This window comes from Gopherus flavomarginatus, chromosome 10 (assembly GCF_025201925.1).
Source record: "Gopherus flavomarginatus isolate rGopFla2 chromosome 10, rGopFla2.mat.asm, whole genome shotgun sequence".
In the NCBI taxonomy this organism is placed as follows: Eukaryota; Metazoa; Chordata; order Testudines; family Testudinidae; genus Gopherus; species Gopherus flavomarginatus.
Window position 1 is genome coordinate 81431073 of NC_066626.1, and position 12390 is coordinate 81443462.

The window sequence follows — 12390 nt, forward strand, 5'->3', positions numbered from 1 at the left end:
ACGGAGCCGGAGCCCAGAGCTGGCCACAAGCAGTTTACAAGATTCAGCAACAAGAGACATCAAATCAAAACTTGAAACCCAACCAACTCCCTGTTCTGACCCCCTAGTGCCCCGCTCCAGGGCTCTGTCCTGGGGGGCAGCACCTCCCCCCTCCCCAGTGCAGCCGCGAGCCTCCCGTAAAGAGCGGTGTCCTGGGACAAGGCCAGCCAGAAGGGCTCCCCCGCCCCGTCCTGACCTCGGGCAGCCTGGCAGCGGCCCCGGAGCCGGGGCGAGCTGTAGCAGCAATGCCGGGGGTGCACAGTCCCAGCATGCAATGCTCTGCTGGCTGCACCGTCACCACCCATGGCGGGGGGTGGGGGTGCAGTGGGCTGCCCATGTGCCCAGCAGGGATCCAGGCTCATAGGGGGTCCCTGGGCCAGGACGCGACTCGCCCAGTTTGGCCACTCACCATACAGCAGGAACAGTGGAGCCAGTCCCCCGCTGCCCCCCGCTGCGGGAAGGTGCCACGGCTCTGAAACAAGCCGAGATAACACAGCCTGAGGGGCTGGCATGCCGCCCGATGCCAGCCACAGCGCGGGGGTCTGGGGCAGCTCTGTGCTGCTGGCGCTGCCCGAAGTCCCCTGGCTCCTGCCTGTGCTCACGGACCCTTCCTGGGGGCCGCCGGCAGCTTCTCGGAGCTGCGATCCTTGCTCTCTGTGTCGGAGTCGGACGCGTCCCCAGCCTGCTGCTGCTGCCACATCCCAGCGTAGACGCCACCCTTCTGCAGCAGCTCCTCGTGCCTGCGGGAGAGCCAGGGCTCAGGGGGCTGCAGCTCCAGCCTGCCCTGTCCTGCCCCGGGCGCTGGACGGCCCCTGCTCTGCCCCTGCAGCTCCAGCCTGCCCTGCCCGGGGAGCTGCCCAGCCCCTGCTCTGCCCCCTGCCGCTCCAGCCTGCCTTGCCCTGGGCACTGGCCAGCCCCTGCTCTACCCTCTGCAGCCTGCCAGGCCCCCAGCCTTGCCCCCTGCAGCTCCAGCCTGCCCTGCCCCGGGAGCTGCCCAGCCCCTACTCGGCCCCTGGAGCCTGCCCTGCCCCTGCTACCCCTCTCTACACCCTGCCCTTCTCCCTGCTGATGGGCTCTGCCCAGCCCAGGGCACATTGGTGAAGTCCCCACCCCTGGCCAGCAGCCGACGGACCCATGCTGTGACCATCCCACCGGGCACAAGCCGCCCGCCATGGCCAGCATGGGACCAGGGAGCAGCCAGGCACCTGGTGCCAGCCCAGGGGCAGCTGTGTCTCCCAGGGTGGGCCTGGGACCCGCCTGTGGTTGTGTCAGTACGTTACCTTCCGCGCTCCACAATGCGCCCGTCCTTGAGAACCAGGATCTGGTCGGCGTTGACAACCGTGGAGAGCCTGGGGGGAGACAGTACGTTACCAGCGCATGAGCAGAGCCCCCCCCCCGCCCCAATCCTAGCCACCACCAGCCACACCTGGCCCAAGGTGACCAAGCTCCCAGGGCCTGCGACGCCCCCGCCTCGCTTGGCACAGGGGTGCCCTGCACAGGTCACAGCCCCGAGCCAGTCCTGTGCCCCAGCCCATCTTGCCACCCGGAGTGCTGCTGGCACTCCCTGGCCCCACCCAGCCTGTCCTTTCAGCCCCTCTGCTCCTGCCCCACCAGGTGCACCCCACAGAACTCGCTGGCCCCTTTCTGCACCACCCACTCCCCACACAGCCAGTGGTGCCAGCCTTGCCCACCCCAGCTCCTGACAGTGAGCGCCGCGACACCACAAAGAGCGCAGCCGCCCCCACGCTCGTGCTGCCGTGGGCACCAGCACCACACGCTGCTCCGCCCCAGTGACTCGGCCTGCCCAGCCTCGCCGGCTCCAGGACCCGCTGCCGGGGCCCAGCAGCTGCTGGATACGGCTCCTGGCCAGCCACGGCACAGCAAGGCCATCAGTCACCGTCACCACGGGCTGGGGACGCTCCGCCTCGCCTGCCAGGGGCCAGGGTGGGACCCTACCCCACGCTCTGGGCCAGGCTGTGCCCCAGGGCTTCGTGCCCGCTGCCCCCACCTCCTTCCTTTGCTCACTCCCCACCGTGCCCCCCCGGGGCAGACACTGCAGACGTGCCCAGAACCTGCAGAAGGGCACCAACACCCCATGTCCCAGCTCCGTGGGAGGCCCCGTGCAGCCAGGCCCAGCGGCTCACGGGGTGACGCTCCCTCCCCTGGCCAGCACACGCCGTGGGGGCAGGCCTGGCGAAGATGGAGGCCCAGGCAGGGTTATGGATCCAGGGACAGGATCAAAGAGGTCTGGCTCCTTCTCAGTGGGCAGCTGGGCCCACCCAGCCAAGCTCACACCATGTGTTTCTCATCGGAGGTGAGGGCAGTGACAGCTGGGCTCTGTACCCCCCGCCACACATGGAAGCCCCCCAGCAGACACGGGGCTTTGGGCAACACTGACCCCCACCCAGGCTGGATCCTGAAGGACAGGGGCTCCAAGCACTCTCCTTCCTCAGCTGCTCTCCACCCATTCGCACGGAGACCCTCTCCCCAGACAGACACCAGTCAGAGCCCGACCCATGGCAGTGACCCCCCCCAGCTCGCACAAGGTGCCCTGTTCCCCAGCATGTCGGGCCCCGCTGACCCCTGTGCCAGCCCCCACTCTACTAGGGCTGTTCGGAGGCCCCCCCTGCAGTGTGGCACTAGGGGAGGCTGTGCTGCAGGGAGGGGTCACTAGGGGGTACGCCCCCCACAGTCAGTGCCAGCCCCAGTGTGGCTGTGGCACAGCAGAACTCTCGCTACCCCCCCAGGGTGCGGTAACAGCCCCCCAGGGAATGCTCCCCCAGCCCTTGGGCCTGCAGGGCTCCCGCCTCCCTCCCCTGATCCCGGCAGCCCGTGCAAAGTCCTGCCCCGTTCCCACCTGTGGGCGACGACGATGGTGGTGCGGTTGGCGCAGACCTTGGCCAGCGAACCCTGGATGTTCCTCTCTGTCTCGGTGTCCAGTGCCGACGTCGCCTGCGTGCCAGGCACAGTGTGTGGGAGGGGCTGTGGTGCCACGTGGTACCCGCCCTGTATTGCCCTGTGTCACGCAGTACCTGCCCAGTGCCATGCAGTACCCGCCCTGTCTCCACTGTGCTGCCCTGTGTCACAATGTACCTGCCCGGTGCCATGCTGTACCTGCCCTGTGTCACGCTGTACCCACCATGTCACATAGTACCCGCCCGGTGCCACGTGGTACCCGCCCTGTATCCACCCTGTACTGCCCTGTCATGCTGTACCTGCCCTGTGCCCACCCTGTGCCACACTGTGCCTGCCCTGTGCCTTGCTGTACCTTCCCTGTGCTATGCTGTACCCGCCCTGTACCTACCCTGTACTGCCCTGTGCCCTGCTGAACCCACCCTGTGCTGCGCTGTACCCGCCCCCCTCCTGCAGCTGACCATAACCCACCCAGCCATGGTGCCAAGTGTCTGGCAGAAGCTGCCCGCAGTGCAGCAGCTCAGCACTGTGAGCTGGGTCGGCCGCCAGGCCCAGGCCTCGCTCAGAGCTGGTGCCCCGAGCAATGAGGGCGGAGATGTGGGGAGTGAGAAGCACCTGAGAGGGAAGTGGGGCACTCGGAGGGCCTGGCATTCGCTGATGGCGGGAAGAGGAGGACCCTGGGGGATGAGGGATGGTGATTGCTGACAGAGTGATGGGGGGTGAAGGGCTGATGAGGGGAGGGGGCCCTGTGGGTAACAGGGAGAGCGGCTGATGGGATGATGGGGGGCAGGGCCCCGTAGGAGGCAGGGAGAGGGCTGATGGGTTGACTGGGGCAGGGGCTGTGGGGGGCAGGGCCCTGTAGGGGGCAGGGAGGGGGCTGATGGAGTGATGGGGGTAGGGGCTGTGGGGAGCAGGGAGGGGGCCGAGGGGGCAGGGAGAGGGGCTGATGGGGTGATGAGGGGCAGGACCTCGTAGGAGGCAGGGAGGGGGCTGATGGTGTGACAGGGGCAGGGGCTGTGGGGGGCAGGGCCCTGTAGGGGGCAGGGAGGGGGCCGAGGGGGCAGGGAGAGGGACTGATGGGGTGATGGGGGGCAGGACCCCGTAGGGGGCAGGGAGGGGGCTGATGGGGTGATGGGGACAGGGGCTGTGGGGGGCAGGGCCCCATAGGGGCAGGGAGGAGGCCGATAGGGGGCCGGGGGTTCCCAGTTACCTCGTCCAGCAGGATGATCTGCGGGCCCTTAAGGATCGTGCGTGCGATGGCCACTCTCTGCTTCTCCCCCCCGCTCAGCTTCAGGCCTCGTTCCCCCACCTGGGTCTCGTAACCTGTGGGGCACAGAGCCAGACGCGTAGGACCCGGCCCCCCGCTGCCAGCGCCACGGGGCCAGGCTGGCCTCTCCTCCCTCACCCCTCGTGCCCCCCGATTCCTCACTGCTCCCCCGGGCACTAGGGAGCCAGGCCCTTCGCCCCCCAGCCAGGCAGGGGCAGGGCCGCCCCCAGGGAGCGAGGCAGGGAGTCCCCAGAGAAAGCAGCTGGCACCACTGGACCCAGCTGAGCCCCCGGGAAGGAGGCAGGGTTAACGGCACGTCCCAGCTTCCCTGGGCTGGCTCCAGGGGCTCCCAGCGGGGTCGGCCAGCCCTGGGCAGTTCGGGTGTGATGCAGCAGGGCCCGGGAGGCCGCGCGCGGCGGGACGGACTCACCCTCGGGGAAGGAGAGGATGCGGTCGTGGATGTCGGCGGCGTGGGCCGCCTGGCGCACCTCCTCGTCGGAGGCGGTGATGCGCCCGTAGCGGATGTTGTTGCAGATGGAGTCGTTGAAGAGCACCGTGTCCTGGGGCACCACCCCAATGTGGGTGCGCAGCGAGGCCTGCGTCACCTGAAGGAGAGCCCCGGCCATGCCCATCAGCGCGGGCACGGGGGCAGCTGAGCCAGCCCCAGCCCTGCTCTCCCTGCCGGCCTGGCCGAGCCTGGGGCTTCTGGGGGCTGCGTCAGGCTCCCCCAGGAGCTGCCGAGCTGGCCCCGGTCCTGCTCCCCCCGCCGGCCTGGCCAAGCCGGAGCCCCAAGGCCCTCGGTCCCCCACAGGGAGGCCAAGCTCTCAGTGACTCATCGCTGGGGCCCCCCAGCTGGTCCCCCAGCCCCCCACCTCAGCCTGCCCACGGAGCACAAATGAAAGAAGCCCCCCCTCCCACCGTGGGGGGCTGCGGTAACACAGGAAGCCTTTGATCTGGCCCCCTGAGCACTTCAAAGGGGGCTGGCCGGGCCTGGGCCCCCTCCCCATCCTCAGCAGCTAATTGAAGCCAGGCTGGGAGCTGGCCTGCCCCGTTAGCCGTGGCATCTGGGCTCTGCCCCCCAACTCCGGCTGGAAATGGGGGAGGGGTCCCACAAAGCAGGCCAAGTTCCTGGGGGAGCACGTGGCCCCCGACCTGCCCTTGGCAGGAGACACTCAGACCCCCCTCCTGGGGCCCCCACGGCGCTGGCACCAGGGGCTGCGGGACAAACCCAGATGGTGAAGGCCTGGCAGGCTCCCCCCCATGCCAGCACTGGGCCTGGCCTGCCCTAAGCACCCTTGGGGGCTGGGGCTCCCGGACAGATCCATTCCATCGGGGAGCCAGCAGCTGTCTCACCCCCCTGCCGGCCGGGGCTCCCTTCCTTCAACGCTGGGGCTGCTGGGAGGTGACACCGTCCATGCCCAGCGCGTGACCAGGGGGGCTGCGCCTCGGGGGCTGCGGGTGGGTGGGGCAGGGTATGGGGGTGCCTGGGGGGCAGGGTACAGGGAAGGCATCTGCCCCGGAGCCCTGGTACCCCGCAAGCAGGAGCAAACACGAGCCAGACCTTAGCCACAGGGCGTCCCTGACCAGCCCGGGAAATGCGAGATGGCTGGGCCCCAACGGGTAGGGATCGGCCCAGCATAGCTTCGTCAGCTGCTGGGACGACGGGCGCTTGGCACTGGGGCAGATGCCTTCCCTGTACCCTGCCTCCCAGGCACCCCCATACCCTGCCCCAGGCACCCCAGAGCCCCACACACCCTCCCTGTACCCTGCCCCAGGCACCCCCAGAGCCCCTCACACCCTCCCTGTACCCTGCCCCAGGCACCCCCAGAGCCCCTCACACCCTCCCTGTACCCTGCCCCCCAGGCACCCCCATACCCTGCCCCAGGCACCCCAGAGCCCCACACACCCTCCCTGTACCCTGCCTCAGGCACCCCCAGAGCCCCTCACGTCCTCCCTTTACCCTGCCCCAGGCACCTCCATACCCAGGTGCCTCACACCCTCCCTGTACCCTGCCCCAGGCACCCTCAGAGCCCCTCACACCCTCCCTGTACCCTGCCCCACGCACCCACAGAGCCCCTCACACCCTCCCTGTACCCTGCCACAGACACCCCCAGAGCCCCTCACACCCTCCCTGTTCCCTGCCCCAGAAACCCTCAGAGCCCCTCACGCCCTCCCTGTACCCTGCCCTAGTCACCCCCATACCCTGCCCCAGGCACCCCCAAAGCCCCTCACACCCTCCCTGTACCCTGCCCCAGGCACCCCCAGAGCCCCTCAAACCCTCGCTGCACCCTGCCCCGGACACCCCCAGAGCCCCTCATGCCCTCCCTGGACCCTGCCCCAGGCACCCCCAGAGCCCCTCATGCCCTCCCTGTGCCCTGCCCCAGACACCCCCATACCCTGCCCCAGGCATCCCCAGAGCCCCTCACACCCTCCCTGTACCCTGCCCCAGACACCCCCATACCCTGCCCCAGGCACCCCCAGAGCCCCTCACGCCCTCCCTGTACCCTGCCCCAGGCACCCCCAGAGCCCCTCATGCCCTCCCTGTACCCTGCCCCAGGCACCCCCATACCTTGCCCCAGGCACCCCCAGAGCCCCTCACCCCCTCCCTGGACCCTGCCCCAGGCACCCCCAGAGCCCCTCCCCCCGTCCCTGTTCCCTGCCCCAGACACCCCCATACCCTGCCCCCTCACCTTGGCGATGTCCTGCCCGTCGATGCGGATGCAGCCGCCCCACACGTCGTAGAAGCGGAAGAGCAGGCGGATGATGGTGCTTTTCCCTGAGCCAGATGGACCCACCTGAGCATGAAGAGCACAAGGGTCAGCAGGCCAAGGTGCCGCTCACTGCGATGGGGGCTGGGGGCACAGAGGAGGCACCGTATGGACCGGCACAGGTTCCTGAGTAAAGGGAACACGTCGTGCGGAGACTCCAGTATTGCCGGGAACGGGCAGCTCTGTACAGACCAGCACCAGGCATCGTTCTGCAGACTGGCACAGGAGGGCACAGGGAGCCGGGATGGGGCAGGGGCAGGGGCAGGCTCCATACGGACCGGTCCCTACGGCCATTGGCCAATCCCATCCACACAGATCCCAGCACAAAGGTCCCCTTCTCACCAGGGCAAGGATCTGTCCAGGCATCACCGAGAAAGAGACGTCCTGCAGGATTTCCCTCCTGGGGGGAGAGAGGGGTTCAGCTGCTTCCCTCCCCATTCCCCCACGCAGCCTTCAGCACGGGGCACCGTGAGCTCCCGCATCCCGCCCTGCAGACCTGCTTCCACCCCGCACACCCCAGCCCTGTACCCGCCCTATGCCCCCCGACTCCCTCCACCCCGCACACCCCAGCCCTGTATCCGCCCTACAACCCCTCCTCCCTCCACCCCGCACACCCCAGCCCTGTATCCGCCCTACAACCCCTCCTCCCTCCACCTCGCACACCCCAGCCCTGTACCCACCCTATGCTCCCTCCTCCCTCCACCCCGCACACCCCAGCCCTGTACCCGCCCTATGCCCCCCTACTCCCTACACCCTGCACACCCCAGCCCTGTATCTGCCCTACAACCCCTCCTCCCTCCACCCCGCACACCCCAGCCTTGTATCCGCCCTATGCCCCCCTACTCCCTACACCCTGCACACTCCAGCCCTATATCTGCCCTACAACCCCTCCTCCCTCCACCCCAGCCCTGTATCCGCCCTACAACCCCTCCTCCCTCCACCCCGCACACCCCAGCCCTGTATCTGCCCTACAACCCCTCCTCCCTCCACCCCGCACACCCCAGCCCTGTATCCGCCCTATGCCCCCCTACTCCTTCCACCCCACACAACCCAGCCCTGTACCTGCCCTATGCTCCCTCCTCCCTCCACCCCGCACACCCCAGCCCTGTATCCGCCCTACAACCCCTCCTCCCTCCACCCCGCACACCCCAGCCCTGTATCCGCCCTATGCTCCCTCCTCCCCGCACACCCCAGCCCTGTACCCGCCCTATGCCCCCCTACTCCCTACACCCTGCACACCCCAGCCCTGTATCTGCCCTACAACCCCTCCTCCCTCCACCCCGCACACCCCAGCCCTGTACCCGCCCTATGCTCCCTTCTCCCTCCATCCCGCACACACCCCAGCCCTGTATCCGCCCTATGCTCCCTCCTCTCTCCACCCCGCACACCCCAGCCCTGTACCCGCCCTATGCCCCCCTACTCCCTACACACCCCAGCCCTGTATCTGCCCTACAACCCCTCCACCCCGCACACCCCAGCCTTGTATCCGCCCTATGCCCCTCTACACCCTGCACACCCCAGCCCTGTATCTGCCCTACAACCCCTCCTCCCTCCACCCCAGCCCTGTATCCGCCCTACAACCCCTGGACTGTAAACTGACAAACCTGTAAGTCTCTGGAATAGAAAGGCTTGAGAGAATTAACATGGTACACTTTAGGCTTTAGTGAGGAATTGGGAAATGCTATGAGGTAGTTTACAGCTCCCAGGCGCTCTTGGACCGTGAATGGCCCTTCCCATGATGCTTCCATCTTATGGGCCTGTTGTGCCTTTAAGACCATAACCTGGTCTCCTACCTTGAAGGACCGATCTCTGGCATGTCTGTCATACCAGGCCTTTTGCTCTTCTTGAGCATTCTTTAGGTTCTCTTTAGCAAGGGCTAAAGAGTGTCGGAGGTGCTTTGTAGGTTGCTTACAAAGTCCAGAATGTTAGTTCCTGGAGAAGGCGTAAACCCCTCCCATTGCTGCTTCACCAACTGTAATGGCCCCTTAACCTCGTGACCATACACAAGTTCAAATGGTGAAAACCCTAAACTGGGATGTGGTACAGCCCTGTAGGCAAACAGCAACTGCTGCAACACTAGGTCCCAGTTATTGGAGAATTCGTTGATGAATTTTCGTATCATGGCCCCCAAAGTTCCATTGAACCTTTCAACCAGGCCATTGGTTTGATGGTGGTACGGGGTGGCAACCAAGTGATTCACCCCAGGAGTTTCCCACAGTTTTTCCATGGTCCCTGCCAGGAAATTAGACCCTGAATCTGTAAGGATGTCAGAGGGCCAACCTACCCTGGCAAAGATGTCTGTTAGGGCCAGGCACACAGTGTTAGCCCTGGTGTTGCCTAGAGCTACTGCTTCTGGCCATCGGGTAGCAAAGTTCACTAAAGTCAGTACGTACTGCTTTCCTCTGGGCGTCTTTTTTGGGAATGGGCCCAGAATATCCACAGCTACTCGCTGAAATGGAACCTCAATTATGGGGAGTGGCTGGAGAGGGGCCTTGACCTGGTCTTGAGGCTTTCCCACTCTTTGGCATACCTCACAAGACCGGACATACTTGGCAACGTCCTTGCCCATCCCCTCCCAGTGGAAGGACTTCCCCAACCGGTCCTTGGTTCTGTTCACCCCAGCATGGCCACTGGGATGATCATGGGCTAAGCTTAAGAGCTTCTCCCGGTACTTAGTTGGAACCACCAACTGTTTTTGCGGCTGCCATTCTTCCCGGTGTCCACCAGAAAGAATTTCCTTGTATAAAAGTCCTTGGTCTATAACAAACCGGGATCGATTAGAAGAGCTGAGAGGCGGTGGGGTGCTCCGTGCCGCCGCCCAAGCTTTCTGAAGGCTGTCATCTGCTTCCTGCTCAGTCTGGAACTGTTCCCTTGAGGCTGGGGTCACCAGTTCTTCCTCAGACTGTGGACTTGGGCTTGGTCCCTCTGGAAGCGATGTAGGTGATGGGGTTGTTTCCGTTGCTGGTGAACCGCTTTCCGCTGGTGCACCTGAGGGTATTTCAGGCTCTGGCTGAGCCTTTTGGGTATGGCTGTCTGTTGCTTCTGCCAGTTCTGGCTCGCTGGCGCCCACTGGCGTTGAGTTTGAAGATGGGGTTGCAATGGCTGGTGCTGGTTGCTGTTCCAGTTCCGGGCCTGGGACTGGAGGTGCTGTGGCTGTTTCAGTGGTTGGCATGGAATCCGGGTCCACTACCTCTGTCTGGGTCTCTGGTAACACAGACGGGGCCTCTGTGGACGGCTCAGGAACAGGAATGGGTCTGGAAGCTTGCCTGGTTTGGCTACGTGTAACCATTCCCACTCTCTTGGCCCGCCTCACCTGGTTGGCCAAGTCTTCCCCCAGTAGCATGGGGATAGGATAATTGTCATAGACTGCAAAAGTCCACATTCCTGACCAGCCTTTGTACTGGACAGGCAGTTGAGCTGTAGGCAAGTCTACAGCTTGTGACATGAAGGGGTAAATTGTAACTTTGGCCTTTGGGTTGATGAATTTGGGGTCAACGAAGGATTGGTGGATAGCTGACACTTGTGCCCCCGTGTCTCTCCACGCAGTAACCTTCTTTCCGCCCACTCTCAAATTTTCCCTTCGCTCCAAGGGTATTTGAGAGGCATCCGGGCCTGGGGATCTTTGGTGTGATGGTGGTGTAATGAATTGCACTCGCATGGTGTTCTTGGGACACTTGGCCTTGATATGTCCCAGTTCATTACACTTAAAGCATCTTCCATCTGATGGGTCACTGGGCCGAGGTGAGTTACTGGAGACTGGTGAGGTTGAAGGGTAGGGTATCTGTGGCTTTACTTGGGTGGTATGTGGGGTCTTTGGCTGTCCTCGGTTGTAGGGTTTATGGTCTGTGTGCCCCCTGGGGTAATCGTTCCCCTTGACAGTAGCTTTCTTGCTTTCTGCCAGTTCCATCCATTTGGCTCCAATCTCCCCCGCCTCAGCGATATCTTTGGGATTTCCATCTTGTATGTACCGTGTGATGTCTTCAGGAACACCATCCAAGAACTGCTCCATTTGTATGAGGAGGTTCAGTTCTTCCAAGGTTTGAATGTTGTTTCCTGTTATCCAGGCCTCATAGTTTTTTGCAATGTAGTAGGCGTGTTTGGGAAATGACACCTCTGGTTTCCACTTTTGGGTTCTGAAGCGCCGACGGGCATGATCTGGGGTTATCCCCATTCGGTATCTGGCCTTGGTTTGAAAAAGTTTATAGTTATTCATTTGCAGCTTAGGCATTTCAGCTGCCACCTCTGCTAAAGGTCCACTGAGCTGTGACCTCAATTCTACCATGTACTGGTCTTCGAGGATGTTGTACCCAAGACAGGCTCTTTCAAAATTTTCCAAGAAGGCCTCGGTGTCATCACCTGCCTTGTAGGTGGGAAATTTCCTGTGCTGTGGAGCAATAATTGGCGCCGGGTTGTTAGGGTTGGCTGGCACATGCAGCCCAGCTTTTGCCAACTCCAGTTCATGTTTTCTCTGTTTTTCCTTCTCTTCATTCTCTTTTTGTAGTTTTTCCATTTCTTTTTGTTGTTTTTCCATGTCTCGGCGGTGGGCCAACTCTTCTTCTGCTTGTTTCCTTCGGTAGGCCACCTCTTCTTCTTCTAGTTTTCTTTTGTGTGCTGCCTCTTGGGCTGCCTGTTCTCTTTGGAAGGCTGCCAGTTTCATGCTTTCTTCCTTTTCTTTCATCTCCATCTCTTTTTGTTTTATTTCCAGTTGTCGCCTGTGTTCAGCTTCTTTGAGTTGCTCTTCGGCCTCAATTTTTGCCTTAGAAGTCATGGTTCCTGTTTTCTTGGGTTGGGGTGCCCTCCGGTGTTTATTTTCTGAACTGCAGGTTCTCTGTTGCCTCCTGGAGTCTGCCTAGCAACAGTGCCTTTTTTCCCTTTCTCTCTCTAGCTAATGTTCAATGAAGGGAAACCAGAAAAACCACTTTATTTGCATGCATATAAGTGCTGGTACTTGCCTCCTAATGGGAGGGCTATTGCATGACAAAAGACCCTTAACAGTCTGGTAATGGCTTCTCGCTTAACATGCAAGCCACAAACTGCCAGAGAGAGCAGAGAAAAAAAAATTCTCTCTGGTTCCCTTTTAAAACCAAACTGTTTCTCTCTGCTAAAAAGCCCTTAGCAGAGAAAAGAAAAATATAATATTCCTACTGGCTTCTGGATTCTGTCTATATCCCACCAGCTGCACACCATATTATAACCTTAGTCCCAGATTTGGACCTTAGCGTCCAAAATATGGGGGTTAGCATGAAAACCTCCAAGCTTAGTTACCAGCTTGGACCTGGTACCTGCTGCCACCACCCAAAAAATTAGAGTGTTTTGGGGCACTCTGGTCCCTCTGAAAAACCTTCCCTGGGGACCCCAAGACCCAAATCCCTTGAGTCTCACAACAAAGGGAAATAATCCTTT

At 62.7% G+C, this 12390-nt stretch overlaps 1 protein-coding gene across 1 annotated transcript in view; it reads right to left on the reverse strand.

The window, feature by feature from the left end:
• Positions 1 to 20: 20 nt before the first annotated feature.
• The window catches only part of ABCB6 (ATP binding cassette subfamily B member 6 (Langereis blood group)), a 36571-nt gene continuing 24201 nt past the window's right edge, over positions 21 to 12390 (reverse strand). Inside the window, exons 14-20 of the mRNA XM_050917021.1 lie at positions 7330 to 7387; positions 6910 to 7014; positions 4650 to 4824; positions 4163 to 4275; positions 2897 to 2991; positions 1320 to 1388; positions 21 to 779 (exon numbers count right to left, since the gene is read on the reverse strand). Of these exons, the coding sequence (XP_050772978.1) occupies positions 638 to 779; positions 1320 to 1388; positions 2897 to 2991; positions 4163 to 4275; positions 4650 to 4824; positions 6910 to 7014; positions 7330 to 7387 (757 nt within the window). The 3' untranslated portion in view covers positions 21 to 637. The remainder of the gene's footprint in view (positions 780 to 1319; positions 1389 to 2896; positions 2992 to 4162; positions 4276 to 4649; positions 4825 to 6909; positions 7015 to 7329; positions 7388 to 12390) is intronic.